At 42.1% G+C, this 21,894-nt stretch overlaps 4 protein-coding genes and 1 non-coding gene across 5 annotated transcripts; 2 read left to right on the top strand and 3 right to left on the bottom strand.

Moving 5' to 3' along the window:
* Positions 1-34: 34 nt before the first annotated feature.
* Positions 35-2,360, top strand: LOC132798278 (uncharacterized). Its single transcript, XM_060810078.1, has 5 exons — positions 35-327; positions 381-678; positions 732-1,127; positions 1,195-1,547; positions 1,603-2,360. The coding sequence occupies exons 1-5, from the start codon at positions 138-140 to the stop codon at positions 2,211-2,213; spliced, it is 1,848 nt and encodes a 615-aa protein (XP_060666061.1). The 5' UTR covers positions 35-137; the 3' UTR covers positions 2,214-2,360.
* LOC132798340 (inward rectifier potassium channel irk-1-like) lies at positions 2,257-3,928 on the bottom strand. Its single transcript, XM_060810164.1, has 6 exons — positions 3,702-3,928; positions 3,461-3,638; positions 3,006-3,398; positions 2,810-2,916; positions 2,409-2,745; positions 2,257-2,348 (listed from the first exon to the last, which is right to left on the bottom strand). Exons 1-6 carry the CDS (start codon positions 3,926-3,928, stop codon positions 2,286-2,288), a joined length of 1,305 nt encoding a protein of 434 aa, XP_060666147.1. The 3' UTR covers positions 2,257-2,285.
* On the top strand, positions 3,882-20,712 carry LOC132798259 (uncharacterized). The gene is made up of 4 exons (XM_060810054.1): positions 3,882-3,960; positions 18,354-19,220; positions 19,340-20,273; positions 20,396-20,712. The coding sequence occupies exons 1-4, from the start codon at positions 3,882-3,884 to the stop codon at positions 20,703-20,705; spliced, it is 2,190 nt and encodes a 729-aa protein (XP_060666037.1). The 3' UTR covers positions 20,706-20,712.
* Positions 4,036-6,578, bottom strand: LOC132798317 (inward rectifier potassium channel irk-1-like). The gene is made up of 6 exons (XM_060810133.1): positions 6,168-6,578; positions 5,913-6,096; positions 5,108-5,503; positions 4,939-5,045; positions 4,535-4,871; positions 4,036-4,476 (listed from the first exon to the last, which is right to left on the bottom strand). The coding sequence occupies exons 1-6, from the start codon at positions 6,389-6,391 to the stop codon at positions 4,381-4,383; spliced, it is 1,344 nt and encodes a 447-aa protein (XP_060666116.1). The 5' UTR covers positions 6,392-6,578; the 3' UTR covers positions 4,036-4,380.
* Trnar-ucu (transfer RNA arginine (anticodon UCU)) lies at positions 14,587-14,659 on the bottom strand. The gene has a single exon. It is a non-coding gene; the product is annotated as a tRNA-Arg (tRNA).
* Positions 20,713-21,894: the final 1,182 nt, after the last annotated feature.

Here is a 21,894-nt window from a genome sequence, read left to right as displayed (position 1 = left end):
GTGTGTTAAACTATGTAGACAGACATATTTTGAAATTCAATGAACGGTCACACTGCATAGCCGCCACATTTGTATTTTTCGTAACAATTGGAAATTTTTTGCAGACTCTAAAGCAATATTCATATATTTCAAACAAAATGTATTTGATATCAACGTCTAAGAAAACAATTCTATCGGATTTCGCGGATTTAGAAACGAAATCCACGTATGTGCATGCAAATGGCGAGTCAACAGATTTTCAATTTAGCTCCCAGGGACGCGTCTTTGTGGAGGTGGACAAAAAGGCGGGCTTGGCGGTGATGCGCATTAGAGAAAACCAACAGAATGGTAAGCATTAGTATTAAATATTAATGAACTATTATAAATATATGTCTGCTTAGCTTTGGAAATACAGCGCGTGCGCAAATTGACCATTGAAAATGCGTATTCGGTATGTTGCGCCAAAACGGTATCCAATCATATTGCTATCGGTCAGTCAAGTGGTTATGTTAAGCAATTCAACTTTCGTACGGCGGAATTGATTCATCGCTATCCGGCGAATGCGTCGCGCAGCTCTGTACTCTATTTGGATTACAATTGCACGGATGAATACATTGCAGCGGTGCTGGAAGACGGCAAGATCAACATTTGTGGCACAAAGACTCGACAAAGGATCGATACAGTCACCATTGACGAGCAGTAAGTGAAGAAAGCATATATTCAAATCAAATTAAACATGCGTATTCTTGTAGTTCGACCCTGGCACGTTTTCATCCGCGCAAGCGTTTCCACTTGGCGGTGGCTTCCTACAAGGGCGCCGTATCCGTCTACGATTTGCAATCAAAACGCACCATCTTCCACTTGAGCGATGCACATAGTGCCCCTTGTCGTGATGTCAGCATGTGTAGCAGTCAATCTTCGCTGCTGGTCAGCGTTGGTTACGACTGCAATATTAATATATTTGATATAAGACGCAATAAGGCGCAGTCATCGTCGGGTCGCTTGAATTATACACATCCGTTGTCTACCGTGGCGTTAAGTGAATGCGGCACATACTTCTGTGCCGGCAATCTCAAGGGTGAATTGATTACCTACGATATGCGCAGCACTCGAGCACCGTTGGCTGTGCGTGCTGTGCATGATGGCAGGTGAGACAATGGCACAATAGTATAGCACTATTTACCATAAGTAATAATGCATTCTCTACTCCTGCAGCGCTGTGACGCGAGTGGCTTTTATGCCCACGCCTGCTGAGGAGCAGCAAAGTAGCAGCTTCAACAGCTCAAATAATGTCACTGTGGATGCCAGACCAGCGGCGCCTGTGGAGCAAACGCCTAGCGATGAGCTGGTGCGTCAACAGCGCGACTCTTTTTGTGATTTTCTGGACACACAACGACCACGTCTACTTGATCGTATGTCCACACGTCTAACAACCACCTCGCGACGCGACAGCTTTGATTGGGACACACTGATGACGAAGCCTATTGCCGAGGATGGACGCCTAAGCATTTGCCAGACTGGCACGGGTCTCAGTCCCTCAGATGGCTCCTCCGTGGACACGCTGCAACGTGAGTACAGCGAGCTGATCCCAAACAATTGGATAACCTGATGAATCTCTTTCAGAAACGGTGAGCAGTGGGTTGCGTGAGCGCAATATATCAGTGGATGCCAAGTTGAAGCAAATTGCCGAAACAGATGAAACTTGCGAACTGCATGAACAATCCGTTAACTGTTCGGTGGACAGTGACAAAGAGAATCCACCCATGGCAGCAGAGATCGAGGAGAAGCGTCGATTACGAATGTTGTCCGCCAGTCGCAATAGCACGCCACATCATGTGGTAAGCGCAGCCAGCAAGGCTTCAACTCTGCAATTGCATCCGCAACAGCTGCTGCCCAAAACATCGAGCAATGTGTCATCAGTTGCCTCACAGATCTCTGATGGCTGTCAGTACGATGTGCGCAAGGAACTTGTCGAGCTGCGCGAAAGCATCGAGGATCGCTTCACGCAACTGGAACGCGATTTGAAGTGGTCAGCGGAGGTCAGTAAGTTTCAAACCTTCACTCAGGTGGCTCAGTACTGGAAGCAGCAGATGGCGAACACCGAGGAGATAAGAGATGGGCTCGGAATGTTGCTGCGCCATGATCGTTTTAAAAAAGAGTTTTGCCGCCTCAAAAATGAGAACGATATGCTGCGAGCCGAGGTACAACATTTGCGCAGCCAGCTGAATAATTAGGCATGTTAAACTACGCTTTAAAAAAATTGTTTTGTTAAGTATCTTTTATAATATATATATTTATCATTTGCACTAAGCCTCCAATGCCAATTGCTGTTGCTGCTCTGCCGACGACAAATTGACTGGCATGTCCACCTAAAAAAGGAATTCATCATGCATTAGTTTGTCAGAAGGAGAAGCAGTTGTTTTATCTACCGATATGGTTGTATTGAAATTCTCGTAGTCTACCATATAACGCTCATCCTCAGCATCGTAATGGATAATGTTAACGAAGCGCTGACCCCAAAAGATCTCTCGCGGCACATACGATGTCTTTGCCTCCGTCATTTGCGCTGTGGTCGGTGAAGTGCCCACAATTGTCACATACAATTCAAATTGGGCAGCATTAAACTTCTTCGCACTATCGAAGCGATGCAGTGGACTCGTCTCATCGATGACATGGCACACAATGTCCGGCCAAACAATCAACTGCTCGCCATTCCCCTCCAGCTTCAGTTCCGTGTGCGTCTTTATGAGCTCGCCCTCGCGTGTGCTGTCAACACACATTTAAATGGCATTAAATATTAATTATGATGTCGAGTGCCTGTTTGACTCACTGTTTGTCCACAATCATGTAAACACGAATCTTGGAGTCGATGGACTGCCGCTCACGTGGATCAGAAACACGAAACAGCAAACACAGTTTCTCATCGCGATAAGAAATCTGCAACGTTTACGAGATAAGTGTATCATAATTTATGTATGAGATCAGATTACCGCCTGTTATATGATTTCCCCTGATAGCTAACTTACCACCGCCTTATCGCTAAACTTGAGTTTGGTACATTGCTTGGCAGGACGCATTGTTTTGGCATAAACAATGCTAACCATGGATCCTTCGATGGCAGCGCCGCACATCATCTGCATGATATATAGAAATATGGTCTCGGGACATTCCTCGCTAGCAAATTGCCCGCCACCCAAAGTAGTTTGTGTGGTGATCGAATACAGCATCATAGACACAAAGCCGTTGACACCAATGATACACGGTTCAGCGCCATCGCCCAAACGTTCACCAGTTACTGCATCGAAAATGAAATCACCATGGTAATAGGCAACCAGATAGCACATGACACCAAAGAATATCCAGCTGAGGAAGAAGCTGCTCAAGAAGAGTGTAAGCATATACTTCCACTTCAATTCAATCTATGTGGAGGAGAAAAAGGATGCAATTGAAATCTGTAATTCTCTAAGGGAATTCATCCTACCAAAGTGTTGATCACATCACGCATATAGCGTCTGGATTTTTCTGGCACACGTCGAAAGACGACGTTCTCGCGTCCATTCCTCTGCATCACACGATGCATCGTGCGTCGCAAGCCATCATCATCAGCGGTTGGACTGAGTTCAATGGTGCTGCCCACCCAATCGTGTGTGGAGGGAAAACTACAAAATATATCAATCAATTTAAACATAAACGAATCCTCAACCAGTTGATGGCGCCTTCACTTTTGATCACTGCGACTATCCTCTTGTGTGCTATCTCCTGGTGTCAGCCTAGTTTGGGAGCGACGCGAACAGCTTGGACTCTCTGGATAATAGTCGACATCATTCTCGTTGACCTTTTCGTGCTTCGGTGAACGCGACAAAGGAGTTGGCGTGAGATGTTTTGGTTTAACTGGCAACGAGATGGAGCGGAGCATTTCGGGTTTATCCGTAGCGTCGTCCGTGCTCATCTTGTGGGGAACTAATGGCGAAATACTCCAAGGTGTGTGTGCATTTTAATTTATTTATTATCTTCGTTTTACGTCTGACTAGTTTTGCACACACAAATGATCCGTTTGTTTAGATTTCGTTAAGATTAGATCGTCAAAAGTTGTCTCTTTATTAAGCATGTATGTAGCTAGCGTTTCCAATGCACATATTTATTCTGAGAGCAAATATCGCCATAACTCCTGCATACCACCTACAAATGTCAGCTGACAAGCACTCGTCTCTATTTACACAAGGCGAAATGTTAATCTTCGTTTGAATTCGGGCGCGCACTTGAAAGATTTGAGTGCTTATCGATAAAGCTATGCTCATAATGTGACCTTTATTAATGAATGTGTGAGAAAAATAATCGTTATCGCAATCGAGCGGGCATTTTCGAATTGCTAATTATAAAGTGTGTTGCGATTAATAGTAGTTATTTTCTGTATGTGTGTTGCAGCTGCTCGAGTTGTTGCTGCTGTTGCAGCTGCTGCAAATGCTCCGCCGGCGTCAACTTGACGGGCATGTCCACCTACAAAGAGATTCGTCTATATTGTATTGACAGAAGGAGCGTCAAAAGTTTGGTTTACCGAGATGGTGGTGTTAAAGTTCTCGTAGTCCACAATGTAACACTCATTAGTTGCGTCGTAGTGGATAATGTTCACAAAACGCTGCCCCCAAAATATCTCTCGCGGCACATACGATGTCTTCGCCTCCGTCATTTGTGCTGTGGTAGGCGAAGTGCCCACAATTGTCACATACAACTCAAATTGTGCGGCGTTCAGCTGCTTGGCATTTTGAAATGACTGCAGAGGACTTGTGTCATCGATGACATGGCACACAATGTCCGGCCAGACAATCAGCTGCTCGCCATTCCCCTCCAACTTCAGTTCCGTGTGCGTCTTAATGAGCTCGCCCTCGCGTGTGCTGCAAGGCCAAAGTACCAACGAAAAAGTGAAATAATCGTATCTAAGCGTGTCGACAAATGACTCACTGTTTGTCCACAATCATGTAGACGCGTATCTTGGACTCGATGGATTGCTGTTCGCGTGGATCGCACACACGAAAGAGCAAACACAGTTTGCCATCGCGATAACAGATCTGCAAAGAAGTGTGGGTAAGTACAAACTCTTGTAATTAAACTGGGGCGGACTGCGGCTTACCACAGCTTTGTCGCTGAACCTGAGCTTGGTCAGTTGCTTGGCTGGACGCGCAGTTTTCGCATAGATGATGCTAACCATGGTGCCCTCAATGGCCACAGCACACATCATTTGCATGATGAACAGAAAAATGGTCTCGGGGCATTCCTCGCTGGCATATCGCTCGCCAAAGCCAAGTGTGGTTTGGGTCTCAATCGAATAGATCATAATGGCCATGAAATTGGGCCCACCATAAATGCAAGGCTCGCTGCCCTCTCCCAAGCGTTCGCCACTCACGGCATCGAAAAGGAAATCGCCATGGGAATAGGCGACCACGTAGCAAAGTACTCCAAAGAAAGTCCAGCTGATGAAGTAACTACCCAGAAACAGTGTGAGCATGTACTTCCACTCCAATTCGATCTATACAATAACAGTTGCAGTTTAAATCGTTGCGCTCAAGTATCGATAAATATTTGGGTGGTCAGTGTGAAATTATCGATGGTAATCAATGAATGCATATCGATTAAGTTAAAGTGCGTGAGATTTGAAATTGAGGCCCAAGTCAAATGCATTTCTTTGTTTCATGCGCTTTTATTATTGTTATTTTTATATACTAAATGCTAAATGTGACTCGTTCGCTTTCATTTGTGTTTGAATGCCTAGCATGATGCGGCGTAGCTTTGCTTAGCTTCGTCGTCGGCGGCTCTTCGGCCAATTCATCTAATTTGCGTTGTATGCTGGGCGTTATGCTATAGATATTTGATCGCTCTGACGACATCGTCGTTGTCGACTTTGCCGGAGCTTTGTGGTGACCGAAAATTGATCTTACCAGCGTGGTGATCACATCGCGCATATATCGCCAGGACTTTTCCGGAATGCGTCGGAAAGCAACGTTCTCATTTCCATTCTTGTCCATAACTCGATTCATGCTGCGTCGCAATCCATCCGCATCTCCATCCACATCAGGGGTCAGCTCAATGGTGCTGCCCGCCCAGTCGAGCGTGTAAGGGAAGCTGTGTAATACATAATAATATTTTTATTTGAATTAGCGGCAAGTAAATGCTGTTGGATAATGATGACCTACTTTTGTTCGCTGCGCGTCTCCAAGTGATCCGGCGTCTGCTTGGATCGACGACGTCGAACACAACTGGGACTCTCTGGATAGTAGTCGACTTCGTTGTCGTTGACCGTCTCCTTTTCGGGCGATCGGGCTAGAGGCCTTGGATTCAATGGCTTAGGTTTAACAGGCATTGATGATGAGCGAATCATGGCGAGCTGTTCCTTTTTTCTGTTGTCATCCACGCTCATTGTTGTGTTGCTGCCCACGTTTAGACAGAAACTGAGGTTTTGCTGTCTAATTGTCTCCGCCGTCGTCGTCGTTGAGAATTCGGAGCAATTTCACTTGTTGCTTGTTGCGTAGATTTGCGTTTTAATTTTAATTGAATTAGATTGCAGCATGTAGCGAAGAGCTAAAGTACTCTCAAGTTGGTTGACTGACTGACCGCTTGACACTGACTAAGTCCGAGAATGGGGACTAAAGTAGCGCATCTGCCGATCTTCATATGTATTTCATATGCATTTTAATTTATATATTATCTTCATTTTTGGTTCGTGTCTGTGGCTTGACTGTCTATCTTTGCTCTCCCATGGCGATTAAAACGGTCAATTAGTGGCATAACAAAACATGGCAACAAATTTCTGTTGATATAACACATGCATCATTTTATACAAGATATTACTAATTTCTATGTTTGAAATACGCGGGCAGTATAATGTTGCCGTTTATCGATAATGAGCTTTATTTGACTTCACTTCAGGTGTTCTGCTTTCAGACGCTCAACTGCCGTAATTAAAATCTATTTTTGTTATGATTTCTGATATTCAATTGCTGTAATTAAGAACTACATACATATTTTAATTGCAATTATATTTAAAACGAGCTGGGGGAATGCCCACAGTGCCTATCGATAATGGCTAGCGGAGTAACTTCCACCAGTGTGACCATTGCAACCAGCACACTTGAGGTATATTTTGCAGTAAAAAATCGCGGTCACGCTGGCACTCACACCAGAGAGTCTGTCACACTGGCACAAACGAGAAGTAAATTCGGATGTCGCTGGACGCACGAATCTCGCAGTCGTTGAATAAGCAAGTTTTTGGTGTTATAAAAGGTCTTGAGATACGTCGTTGCGCTTAAGTGAAATTGACCGAATTGTTGAAATTATATACACACAATCTTCGAATGAAAGTGCATATAAGAATTGTGTATTAAGTGTGTCTAAGTGCAAGCAATGAATTTATCATCGTGCGTGTGTCAACAACAAGCTAAATACAACAAATCGAGAAGTGCAAAAGAGTGAATGAGAGAGAATATAACTCAATGCAAATGGGTTTTTAGTGGATGTGTGCTGGGCAAGCTAAAAACTGAATAATGCTTAAAATACAATTTATATAAATTGCCAACTAGCAAAAAGAAAATAAATCAGCAAGTGCAACAACAAATAAAATCAACGGAAAATAGCAAGAGCAGCGATTAAACAGGTAAATAAATTGGCTGCGACCACAGAAAATATTTTTGCACACTATACGTTCCCAATGTTGTTGTTGTTGCTGTTGTTGTAGTAGTAGTGTATGTGGCAAAAATGATACAAAATGCCATTGATAAATTCAGTTTGATGTTGTACGTACACAGATGATGAATGAGTGTGTGTTTGAGTAAATAGCGAGGGCATTCGCGGAATTAGGAGGCATTAATAAATATATAATAAGTATCTTGTATAATATAAAATGTGTACATATTGTATTTTGTATTGGTGTCGCCGTTGCGTTATTTCGTTGTGCCCAAAAGAGATACGAAATTCCCAGAAACGCATTTTCTAATTTAGACCGATTTCTGAGAAGTGACAGACAGCCACAGCAGCTACAGCCAAGTGAACCAACAACAGCAGCAGCAGCTCAGCACAGCACAGCAAGAGCAACAACAATACTCACACACACACATATAGTGAGTAGTCGCATGCTCTCACTCATTCGCTTGCGCTCTCTCACTCATACATGCACACAGAGCGACTTGACAACAACACAATGGGCAGCCAGTTAGCATGAGAGGGAGACGAGAACGCGGCGAAGTTGGCGGGTGGTGATGTTGGCAGCTGCTGTCGTTGTTGTTGCTGTTGTTGGTGTAGTTGTAGTTGTTGTGGCGGCTATTGAATGAAATGCTGCTTCGTTTGCTACGGCTGCAAACATTTAACACCACAAGCCAAGCTGAAGCTGGCCTCACACACACGCTCGCATACTTGTGGAGCGCAAGACAGAGATGGAGAAACAGTGTGAGAGAAGAGTCTTGGGTTATTGGTTTGGCTCGCTACTCAATTCGGCTGAAGCCATACTTCATACACACTCAACTCGACTCTCGACAGCGGCGATATTTTTTCGTTCGTTCGTCCGTCCGTCCGCCCGTCGTACCCTTCATAAGAAAAGGTGTTATTAACTTTGTTGCTGTTGTTGCCTGTAACGTGTGTGCATGTGTTTGTGTGTGTGTGTGTGTGCACTTTTTTGATCATTCTTGGTAAAAGCGGGTTTTTACCAGCTTCTTCCGCTCATTTCCTTGAATTTTTGTTGTATTAAACTTGAGTGCGTTCTCGGTTTTAATAGCTTTTCATGTGAAATTGAAATTATTTCCAACACACACACACAGACATATGGACATACATATGTATGAATGTATGGGCAAAAAAGGATAAATGTAATTGGGGCGTTCGGTTAATTGGCTTCTAGATGCACCCTGGGGCCAAAAAGCACATCAGTCTTTATGTGTCTGAAGTCTGAAATGTGAAATCTTCTTGTTCACATTTGCATTTCTTATAATTGCTAAAGTGTTTTGCTATAGCTAAACTAATTTGTTATAAAACCAAGTCATTTGTCTACAATATTTGTTATGTATGCGAGAGTTTATTTGATTTCCAGCTAAAACTCATTTAAAAATCAGCAAATTGTACTTAATTGGAACACGTATTGTTTCGCTCAAAGTTTACAAAAGCTGGGACGAGCAACCTCAACCGGAAATGCAATAAAAAGCAATTTTCAGCTAATTATTGCCCATTACTCATGAACAAATAAATAGCTGAGCTATCAAAATGACGTTGCACTGATTTATGAAGTTCTTCCCCAAAAAAATTATTACATTTTCATTGTTGAATAAATCACAGCGGGGTACTTTTCCTCTAATTTCACGTCGAAATAGACTTTTCAACTAATTTATTGAGCCATCAAATCTGACGTTCATTCTATTCTAGCTATGTGTATTCCACTCTACTCTGGTCACACTGGAACATTTCCATTGAATGTATAATAATACGCTTTTCATCAATTGTATAGATTCCTATTCTTCTGTCACTTCAGTTGTTCTCTTGCTCACACATTCTTCGGGCTTTCCATTCTTTGTTGAAGTGCTCCTATTTCGCATTCCAATAGAGCTGGTCACACTTAATCCATGCTATTGATATATCAAACACACCTCTCCCCACCCTTGCAGAAGATTGGCATTCTGTTCTTTTTCTCCTCCCACCCTAGACTCGTGTTCCTTTTTCCTTTTTGGTTTTTTGTCCCAACTTCAGCTGCGGCTATTGTTGTTTTTACCTTCCATTGTATTAGTGTTTGTTATTCGATTTATGTGCAGATTTCGTGGAAATTCAATTTGATGTACATACTACATACTATATGGTATAGGAGTGTGTTTCGTTCGTTCGTTTTTTTCTTCTTCGTTTTTCATTGTTAATTGTTCGCGTGAATTTGTTCAATTGAAACGCAATGCCAAAAGTGAAATGTGGGCAAAACACTCAATTTTATTTGAGGCTCTTTGCTTGGAATTCATTTGTTTGTTTCTCTGTTATTTCTGCTCATTTCATTTGGCTTAATTGTATTTCATAGCAAATCATTGCTGACCAACTTATCTCTGGCATAAAGGTGAAACGATATTATTGTTATTTTATTATTATTATTTGTTGTTTTCAGCATTTTTGTTTGAACAAACCGGTTGAATTCAGTTCAGTTTGGTTTTTTGACTACGAGTTTGACTTGTTGTCTTATGTTAATTTCTTTTTGGCTTTAACTCTGCTCGACTTTCGTAACAAGTCGAGCCCAAATCTAAAGGGTTTTCCAAAAGAGATGTTGTCTCTAAGTGGACGACCTTGTTTAATAAACATTTCTTTTTGTTTCGTTTGAAAAGTTTACCTTTTTTTCGTTGGAAATTTCGCAGAAGAAAGCATGCGATTATTTCGACCCCTGGGGAGTTCACAGTTCTTTGACCTCACAGACAAAATACTTTAGATTTCAGCGTCAGCGATTACGATATTATATTTTGATAATTATTAAAAGTGTTTTGTAGTCAAATGGAGAAAAAAATTCCCTATTTGTGTGTATTTGAATTTCAGATACAGGTTATTTTATAATCATTTCAGTTTGACTAAAAACGTTAATTATATAAAACATATTTTTAGACTCGGATACATTTGCATCTACATTATTTACCTCTGTGAATTCAGGTTGAACGCCACCCACTAAACCCCCCCTGAAATCTTGCCTCAATTCCAGCTTACTCTTATCTCAAACCCCCATTCGATTCCTCCTTCTTCTCTCTCCCCCTCCCGCTCCCGCCATCTTCTGTCTCTTTTGTCAGCACGTCTGGTGTGCACATATTTGCCTTCCATTTCCATGAAAACGAAGCGCTTTTGATTGTTCTTGGAATTTCGTTCGTTTCAACTTTGCAACGCTCTCTGCCTGATAAGCACTGTGTGTATAATATATTATATATGTATATAGTGTATACGCACTTGTATTATCAGAACTGACACCGTGATTTTCAGTCTGGGAATTGTGATGAATCACTGTGTGATCATAGTACAACAAGTCCTAGGTTTTAAAATGGAATCCAGATTGATATGACGATAGAATATTGAAAACTACTTTCTATAGACTATCTTTGTATATTTACTCGACTACAAAGTTGTAATCTTAAGTGATTTGTTCATTAATTTGTCACGTTTTGAGTACGTTTTGCGCATCACTCGCTGATAAGTTATTTAATCTTAATCACAAGAGCTTTCAACATTTTTCGTAGTAATTTTATCAATGAAATGTTTGAGAACCTTCTGATTATTATCATGGCCAGTTGCTTGGAACTAGGCAATGTGTGCGTGTCGTGTTGTTTATATATGTATGGGCTTGAGTTGATAAGTCGCAACAATAGCCATACGACTATATAGTATATCTATATACGAGTCGGGTCTTTATAATTTTTTGCGTATCGCCTTCCGGTTCGTGGTAATCGTAATCGCTAAATTTATAAAAGTGTAATCGTTGCCATTAACAAATAAAGACTCGACAGTCTAATGCATTAGCATTCAGTTAACATTCTTTGGCCTAACTAAAAGGTAAACCCGTGGGAATACACAATATGAATAGACCCGAAAAAAAAAAAAACAAAAAATGAAAAAGAAATTGTGACAGCTTCAAAGTGTTGATAACCAAAGTTGTGAAACCTACCTCAACATTGAGGTGCAGGTAGGTGGCAAAGGAATTCGCAATGATTAAAGAGGTTTTTTGTGGGGGGTAAAGTTTTCAGTTTGCTCAAAGTTTACACGAAAAGTAGTTGAGATGCATAACTTATGAGTTATTGCTTGGCAGCCCTTTGTAGTACTTTTTAAACGAGAATGATAGAATTTTGGTTGCATTCAACATTTAATTTGCGAGTAGCGAGTGCTTGACTGTCGAGCAAACTCGATTGCAAACGTTCTAAAAGCACCGTTAGCTTAGGCAGACCTTTTTTTTTGGTTTTATCTTATGCTGATGCGTTCATAATTTTGGTGTCTTAACATCATTAGCATACAACAAAATATGTACACAAAAGATGTTTATCTAAATGTTGCAAAACAGACAGATGAGTGTGTGTGTGTGTGTGTGTGTGTGTGCTTTGTATCTAAGCATAGGCCGATCCCAAAAGTTGAGGCAACCTTGACAAAACAAAAAATTAAAAAATAAACGAGTGACGACTCAGCCACAGCTGGACTGCTGGACTAAGTGTACAAAATTAAGTTGAATTTTCGTTAGTGCTTTCGTTTAATCAGAAAACAGCAACACACACTCACACACACACACACACTATTATACGGGTGTGTTGTGTTTGTGTACCTTTTAAACAACTTCATGACTTCACCACCATATTTGAGTACCGTGTGCACATTTTCCAAGAAATACTCATGTGCTCTATTGTCCATGTGTGTGTGTGTGTGTGTGTGTGTGTGTTGGTGTGTGTGTGTGTATGGTGGATTTATCATGAGAGCCTTTCTGCGCCTAGCCTGCTAGGTTCGCTTCCAAGAAACTGCCGCAATTCACATTAATGTTGTTAATATTATTATTATTATTTTCTCTCTTTTCATTATTATGATTATGCACACACACACAGACACATGTCAAAATACCTGCCAGCTACCTTTGTTCTAGAAGTGTGTGTGTGCTCTTTGATAACAAAATGTCTGTCCGAATTTCGCGATAACAATTGAAAACAACTTCAGCACACTGTCCAGCTGCTATTTCTTTGTTTACTCGACTTTGACAATGCCCTAACACAGACTTTCAAAATAATTAAGAAACCGAAAAATATGCAAAAAGTTTAGCAAAGATTTATGAGGTTTATATAAATACTTTTCTCCCGAATATTATGTTTTCTTAAAGAAATTTCTTTAAAAACAGTAATATATTATATGTTCTAGGTCTGTATTCTTATATAAAAAACACGCTTATCGAAGATTGAAATGATTTTATGAACAATTTTGATCGTGTTCCATAATTCATAATATTCACAATACATGTGTACGAAATGTACTTAACGCAACCCATAAATTAAGAAAATGGAATGCATATTTTGTTGAGATTATTTAATGGGACTTTCCTGCACAGGGTATAAACAATAACTAGCTATAAATACATAGATATATGTACATATGTGAGTGTAGCATATAAGTATAATAAAACAATGGGATTTTGTGAGAATTTGATTTGATTATTTTTACCGTTTGTTGTTTACCCACGTCAATGGAGATTTCTCTAGTTATTTCCAAATGGGCAAATCTTCAAGCATATCAGTCACGAACCACATGATAAGCATGCCATAAGATACATAAAGTGGGAGCGAGAGGGGCAGATTCGTAGATAAAAATATAAAGAGTAAACCTTAATGCCGTGGGTGAGAAGTGTCTGACTGTCTGTGTGTTTGTATTATTTTTTTCGATGGAATTGCTAATTAAATTGCCATATGAATGCCGAATTGCCATGAGAATTGTTTACGAACACACACGCACACACACACACACACTTACATATATTTTCAAGTGAAGCGCAATGAATGGAGCTGCGAATATTTGTGGCATGATAGTGGAAAGGGGGTGAGAGAGGACGAGGCGAGTGGATTGAGAGAGGGGCAGGGGAGGTAAAGCGTTCAAAATGAAAACGTAATAAATAAATCTCATTTCAATTTTCTTGCGAAAAAATATCAAAATGAAATACGCTTCGCTTTCTCACACCCCCCTCAAAAGACTGAACGTTGCCTCCCCCCACACACACACCCGCTGTCCGTCTTTCTGTCTGTTCGTTGCGCTCCTTTGGCACTTTGCGCTTTGTTGCCGCGCTCTGCTTTGCATGTGATTTTTTGTTTTCAAGCGAAGTTCATTTGCGAATTCCAAGTAAAAACTGCAAAAGCGAAAAGCGAAATACGAAAATGAAAACGAAAAACAAAACGGCAAAAGCCAAAACGACGACAAAGGCGACGTCGACGCCAACGTCGAAGTCGAAGACGAAGCCGGAGCCCAACGAAGCAGCAGCAACAACAACTACAACAACAAAAAGTAATTGAATTCGCTTTAAAAATCCCGTCTTTCCCCCTTGCATTGCTGCTTATCCTTATCCTTGTCTCAGTCTCTTGTTCATTGTTGAGGTTTCTTCCCATTGGCTTTATTTTATTTTTTTTTCTGTGTTGTTTGAGTCGACTTTGGTTTTTGCACTTGCTGCCTGCTCATCCACCTAGCTTTTTGCCTACTTTTGCCCTCCCTCCCTTCGTTCGCTCTCTCTTGACTTCGAGCTCAAAGCGTTGACCGCAATTCATTTCGTTTTCTTGTGACAATTTCAGCGTAAAAACATGACAATGCTGCACCTCTTGGGAGCTCTAGTAATTGTTGTAGTTGTAGTTGTATAGTTGTACTAGCCAAGAAATGGCTTTTTAAGTGCCTCGAGGGAGGAGGGGGTTGTAAGGGAGTTATGTAAAGTTAAGCTGGGAATTTCTATTTGTTGTGATAGTTTCATGTTGTTACTTCCCCTTTTCCACAAAAGTTTTCTCTCTCTCTCTCTCTCTCAACCCAAAACTATGGCAATTTGCTGAGTTTTTCCACTTCAACTACAAACGAACAAATATTTGAAACAAAAAATAAATAAAAAATACCAGGAAACGTTTGCATCCCTTGCGGGGATCGAACCCGCGACCTTTGGATTAGAAGTCCAACGCGCTATCCTCTGCGCCAAAGGGACATGCTTACGTAACTGAGAAACTTACATCAGTAAAGCTAACTTAAATGAAACTATCGATTATTTTGATTGTTATCGATGTTATCATTCCTAATTTTAATTGAAATGTTAATCATTTCGAATTGATTAGAAATTTCTTTTTAAATATATATTATTAAAAAGCAATTCATTTTGAAATTTTCTTGGAATATTGCCTAACTAATCAACTCTTATTTATAATAATACTTAAGTTTATTGAATTACGAGGAATATTGAAATTTCTTAGAAATATTTCCTTAACTAATCAGTTTTCTTTTCAATGCGACTCATACTTATTGAACTGAACTTTAATACTTTGAAAGTCTGAAATGTGAAGTCATTGCTAATATTAAAATACGAGGAATTTTGAAATTTAGTTAGAATATTGCCTTAACTAATCAGCACCAATTTTCAGTCATATTTTTGTGATGATGTGCGGTTTTCAACTGAACTGCAGATATCATCGGTCATCGGTGCTCTGAAAATATTGTGCAGGTGCTTATTAGAAAAAAGTTCCGGCTTAATAGATTTCCAGCGAGTATGCCACCACTGACACCATCATCATCATCAGCATGACACCCCCTTTCCCCAGGCTGTCATTTTCAAGTTTCTGTGAAACGTTTATCAACATTTTTTTTTTTTTCTTTACTTTTATTTACCACGAACAAGTTATGTATTAGATCATTATCTGTTTTTGGATTTCTGATGAAATTTCGCATTGTCTGCAGCAGTGCTTCTGCGTTTCAGCTCATGGCAACGAAACGAAACGAAGCGAAAACTGACAGAAAGAAAGAAGAAAAAGGTTTCGGTATGACGGGCCCTCCGCGAAAACGCCAGGCCGGCTGCTAAATGCACGTAGCTGTCGCAGTTGCTACCTCGTATCTCACACCTTCGGTTCCTGTGAGTCATCCAAAAAGAGTATAAGTCTCTCCCTCGCCTCGCTCAGTAGCTGGTTTCCTACCTACCTACCTACTACTGCGAACTTACCAACTGGGCTTATAACGAGCACGAGCATTGTTTAGCTATGCGGTTTTATCTGGTCTTGCGACTTCAGGTTTGCAGTTTCGAAGTTGGGGGAGCCCAAGCCGATTTCATCATTCTCATAAATATAGAATCATACGCGATTTCTCGACTAGAAAGAGACAGACAGAGATAGAGCAACCATCGATCGTATCTTTTTTTGTGATTCACATGCACAAAACGTTCATCGATCATCGTTCACTTTGGCGGTGATTGGGAAAGGTCGTTGAGTTTCGCATTTAGCACGTGCCCCCTCGGCCATAGATGGCGCCACTGACCGTTGTGCCGTTTTGTTAGCGGCTAACGGTGCATGCCATTAATTTTTAGAAATTCAATAAATATTCAATTTCAATTGTGTTTCCAGCTAAACAATTAACCATTCGCTTTTAATTGAGTATGTCGGTTTTTTTTTGTTTAATTTAATATGCCGAATCCAAATCTGAATTCTTGCTAAAAAAACAAATGAAGCTTGTTAAGAGCTGCAATCCATTTTAGCCTTTACTTTATTGCTGTCGTTGTTGTTGTTGGCGTGTCGCATTTCCGGGAAGTGAAGCTTTATTTCTCTCCATATTTTCCAGGCCAAGCACACGACCGTCCGCAATACGAAAATGCACTGTTAATTTCTTAATTCCTAGAAATCGAGTGTATGCGTAAGTCCATAATTATTAATTACGCAGCAGGCAGTTGTTAAACTTCAAAGCTGACACATTAATTTCATTTCATTCTTGTTACAAATGCAATTAAATGATGTCAGAGCAGAACAGAGTGTGATTTATGCCCACTTTTAATTCAATTGAAATCTCGATCATCGCCGAAAATTCATCCAAGGTTGGAGATAAGTTCATAAACCTTTCATTCAGCCAAAAGCTCTAAGCTCCTGCTTAAATAAAATACAAGTTTATTTTTATTAACACAAAAGCGAGTGTAACTGTTTCATTGTTATGATGTGTTAATTAATGCAAATCTGAATAAATGATTGTGCTCGCCTCACAGATGCTATAAATATTTTATTTAATAGTTTGTGGCAGTGCAATTAACACACTTTTATTCTTATACTTTTAAGTACTTTACCTTTTAGAATTGCGATGCAAATGGTGAACGTAGCAATTAATTTTTCAATGCACATTATCTCACAGGTCGTGATTGTCATTAGCTATTGTTCGATTGTGTCGATTGTGTTGAAGTATGATCTAATTATTCGACTGAATAACCATTATGATGACAGGTCGTTTTCACATTTTATTTCCCCAAGATATCAGGCGATTCGATTTCCGTTGACAACGGGTAACACCATTCGTAGTCGTAGTCGTATAGTAGATAGCGCCTTTTTCCAACAATTCCATTTTTGGGGAATTCTTCGATTGGCGAACCACATTCGTAATTCTGCGAGTGACTCATTTGGAACTTGTGCGTGTCGTGTCATGGTCGACCTTAGAGCCATGACTCATCTCATTACGAGGTATTTGATTAGCCATAGCGATAAGGATATAGACACAGCTCAGGGTTGCCAGAGCACATGACAGTTTCAAATACGAATTGAAAGCGCAAGTGTTATCACTGAAAATTTCGCGTAATTCTTGTGAATGAGTTTCTTTTTTTATGGCGATTGTTACTGAGTAAACTTGAAAGTGAGATGGAGTGTGTGTGGGAGAGTGACAGATAGAGCTCGCCTTGGGGTTTTCGATTACCATTTCAATGATTTGTGAAATTACAATGCAACGATGCAAACTGACCCATAATATATGCTACACACAGAGAGAGGGAGAGAGAGAGAAGATGCTCGTCGTAAAATCTCATTTACTTGTGTACTTATTATGGGGAGTACTTGTTTCGTTTCGTATTCAATGTCTAAAAATAGCTGACGATATTGGGGATAAAGATGTTGTCTATGCACATGTGTGTGTGTGTGGCAAGAGTCCATGCGTGGGATTGGTATGTGCGCGCCATTGTTTTTAATGGCCATTACTTGAGCAATGCTCGGCATGAGTCAGTTCGCGGGGGAGAGAAAGAAGCAGCAAGCAACAGAGAAGACGAGGGAGAGCAAGCGAGCGAGCGAGATGTTTGAGTGTGCCCAAGTGGTGTGAGAAAGCAACGCGTCAGCATGCAAAGTGCATAAAAATACTTGCGGGGGTGGAATTATCTGCAACTGCATTCTTAATTGCCCCATGACCAGAGAGCGACGCATTGCTGGGGGCTCAACTTCAACTGCTGCTTAAGTAAGTAATTAAGTCTGAAAACTAGAAACAGAAGTCACAGCAGCAAGACCTTATAAGCAAGAGGGGGGCATACAGTATCGTCGTCGTCGCTGTTGAGCTTTGTTGCTGTAGGTCAAGACATTTCACACTCAGTTAATAGCCAGACAAATGTGACAGTTTAATGACTTGTTGTGAGAAAATACTGAAAACCAGCTCATATTTAATATTGTGATTGCGAATGCAGCTCTTGAAAGCACTAAAATATTAATTAGTTGCAAAAGGTGGTCATATCGCCAGTTAAAAATAGCTTTGCATGGCAGACAATTTCAACGGTCCTTTTACCGACGATCCGGCAAGGCCAACGTATTCCAAATTTCGAATTTACAACAATCTGGCAATCTTGTTAGTGCAAACTTTGACTGTTTTTGAGTGTTTAGTAATTTTTTTTACTTATTCATTTGCAGCAGCATCTGAGAGACAGCTTCCAATGGGTCATCAATTGAGCAGGCCACCAACTGACGTCGTTGCCAGCCGCAAAAGCCAACTTTCCCACAATACAAAGAGCAAATCAAAGTCAAGCCAATATCAGCGACGCAGCCAAGCAGCAGCTGAGTTAGAACTGCAGCGGGAGCAGCAGCAGAGGGAGCGGCAGCGGGAGCAAGCGAGGTATAGCTTGCAGATTGCGGAAGCAGGCGAGGCGGCGACGAGCACGGGAACCGTTGAGGAGGTGCGACAGATAATAATTAAAATACGATTGGCCGAAATGCAGATTGGCAATGGCAATGCAACGGATGAAGAGCAGGAGCAGCAATTACAGCTGGAGCATCAGCCACAACAGGAGCTGGCATTAGTTGAGGGCGCCGCAGCGTCTGCGGCAACGACGGTAGCGGACACGCTCAATGCAAATGAACAAATTGTGAATGTGACGTTGGGTGCGGCAATAGCAGGAGGAGCAGCAGCAACGGCGGGAGGCAATGGAACGGGGGCGGGTCCCAAACCCACATCGGGGGCAGGTGCTGCGTTACGAACTGCGGGCAGTTCAACGGAAGCGCCAAAAACAAACATCGAAAGACAGCTCGTCGTTGTGAATAACAACAATTTAGCGGGAAGCGTTGCGTCGGCGTCGGCTGCGGTCAAAACGCTACAATTGCACGAAGTTAACGACGACGCCATCGACGACGACGACGACGATGATGAGTCGGAAATAGCAACATCGTCGTTGCTGCGTCGGCGTCGCAGCAGCAGCGCCGAAGGCGTCGAGTACTGCGAGGTGCTCGAACCGCCGCCAGTCAACGAAATGCTGTCGAGTGAAGCACAACGCCGTGCGCAAGGTAAGCAGAATCACAGTCCGTCCCTCTGCCCTAATCACCATCACCATCCCCAATCATTCCATCATCGAGTATATATCGAGCAATTATTTACCAATTGGCATTACTTTCCATTTATCTAGCATTAAACAGCGGCAACAGCTGCTGTCGCAATCGGAGCAGTCGGAGCAGCAAAACCAACTCATTAAACACAATGACAACTTCCCTGCCAGAAGCAGCAGCCAACGCAGCCACAGGAGGCAGCACATCCAAGCGACGCTGTTGCAAATGCAAATGCATCGATGCCTTGCGCGGGCTGCGCGGCATGATGGAGTTCAGCAACAGCAATTCCAATGCAAATGCTGCTGCCATCAAGGACAAAAAGGAATCAACGCGCAGCTCAAAGACACGCAGCAGCGCCGACAGACGTTCAACGCCGCCCACGCTCAGCGCAGGCACAGCTGCGTCAACGGGAGCAGCAGCTTCACGTCGACCGATGCAAAGGCAGCGCAACTCTGTCGCTGTGGCAGAACCCAGCCAATTGGCCATTTGGGCAAGGCCCGCCAATGCTCATGGGGATGTCATCATACGCATCAGTTCACAGCCGCAGCCACAGTTTGTGATGGAGACGCAGGCGCCCAACAGTTGCACGGTGTGCACTAGCAGCAATAGCAACAGCAACACCGCAACGCCACTGGTCACCATGGTGGTGGCGGCTCCTCCGCCAGCAACGCCAGCGCCTCCAGCAGATGCGGCCAATGTGTTGCCTCCCATGCCCATTGAGGCTCCTCGCCCTGTTTCCGTTGCTGCAAGTGGACCTTATGGCGTGGGCGTGACGGTGCATTCACAGATTGATTTTATGCATTGTCTGGTACCAGATCTGGAGAAGATTATCAATAGTAATTTCTATTTTGGCAAAATGGATCGCTATGAGGCCGAGCGTCTGCTCGAGGGCAAACCGGAGGGCACATTCCTGCTGCGCGATTCGGCCCAGGAGGAGTTCCTATTCTCGGTCACATTCCGCAAATATGGAAGATCACTGCATGCGCGCATCGAGCAGAGCGGCCACAAGTTTAGGTGAGTCAATGACGATGATGACACATGCTGCTGGCGTAGTGACAACTCAACTTCACTTAGTCAACTGCACCCAATTGATTTGTTAAGCTTTACTAACTTTCCCGTATTGTTTTCGCTTGCAGCTTTGATTGCCATGATCCTTGCGTGTTCTCCGCCTTGACGGTCACCGGTCTGCTGGAGCACTACAAGGATCCGTCGTGCGTAATGTTCTTCGAACCGTGCCTGACCATGCCGCTGCATCGTCGTCAGACCTTCTCGCTGCAGCAACTGGCACGTGCCACCATTGTCTCCAATACCACCTACGATGGCATCAATCAGCTGGAGCTGCCGGGTCAGCTGAAGAGCTATCTGAAGGAATACCACTACAAGCAGAAGCTGCGCGTCAAGCCCTGCGATGCCCACACACCAACGCCGTACTATGCTAACATATAGTCCGCGGCAACGGTGGCGACGACGCGCAGAGCGGAGTTACAATTGCCTTTGCCACCGCCGCCACTGCCACGCCCACCGATCATACCACCGCCACCGGCGGGCTTCTCCTACTACGAGGATGTGGACAGTGCCGGCGATGGCGATGCCGACGACGACGATGATGATGAGGCGGTTAACATACGCGTCTCGTATGTGCAGCATTCCGAGGTTGTGGCGCAGCTCCGCGACTGCACCGGGCAACGGCAGCGGCAACATCGGCAGCGACAGCAACATCGACATCAGCAACTGCAGCAGCAACTGTTTCGGCTACCCAATCGCATGGCTGCCGCATTTGGTCGCATGTCCGCCAATCTCAATTGCTATCAGCCGGTGGCAACAACGTCGCAGCAGCAGCGCAACAACCGCAGCACACAGCACAGCAAACGTGCCGCCTAAACCAAGAGGAGTTGATGATGAAGAAGGTGCTAAACTTAAGCAGGACCAGCAACACAACAATTTCAACACCCCATAGACAATCCCAGTGCATCGTCGCCGTCTCCATCTACAGCTCCAAAAAAAAACTAAAAAAAAAAACAAATACAAAACGTAAATAGTTAATGCAATTAGCCTGTAAACATAAGTATTAAATAACTGAAGGATCCTCCTCTCTTCTATATAAAATGATAAACGGCAAACGCAGCTCGTTCCGCATTTCGGTTTACTGCAACAACAACAGTTTTGAACAAGTATTTTAGTAATGCAATTTTAAATTGAATTGAATTTGTTAGAGTATTTTATAATCTGTATATTTGAGGCATTGCTATATATTTATTTAAAAACAATTTATTATAGTTATGTATATGGAATTTATATTGTATATATTATAAAAACAAGCATCCTCCTTCGGAATTAGTTGTAAACATATCTAGAATTATATACAATTGAATAGCGTACAACTCTCATTAGCCAAATTGCAAAATTGTAATCTTTCTATACATATATATATATATTTTTATATAGATCAACTAGTATTTCTTATTTATTTATTCTAATTGTAATTAATGGCTGCGCTTCAACGTAATTTAATTTTTATCATTTTTTCGTAACGTATTGTGTGCTTTCAATGAAAGATGCACGTAAAACCAATTGTAAATACAATCAATAAGTATTAGTTTATATTCAAATACTCCTATTAGGTGGTTGCTGTTAA

Source organism: Drosophila nasuta, chromosome 2L (genome assembly GCF_023558535.2).
Source record: "Drosophila nasuta strain 15112-1781.00 chromosome 2L, ASM2355853v1, whole genome shotgun sequence".
In the NCBI taxonomy this organism is placed as follows: domain Eukaryota; kingdom Metazoa; phylum Arthropoda; class Insecta; order Diptera; family Drosophilidae; genus Drosophila; species Drosophila nasuta.
This window is presented reverse-complemented; position numbering and strand designations above follow the sequence as displayed.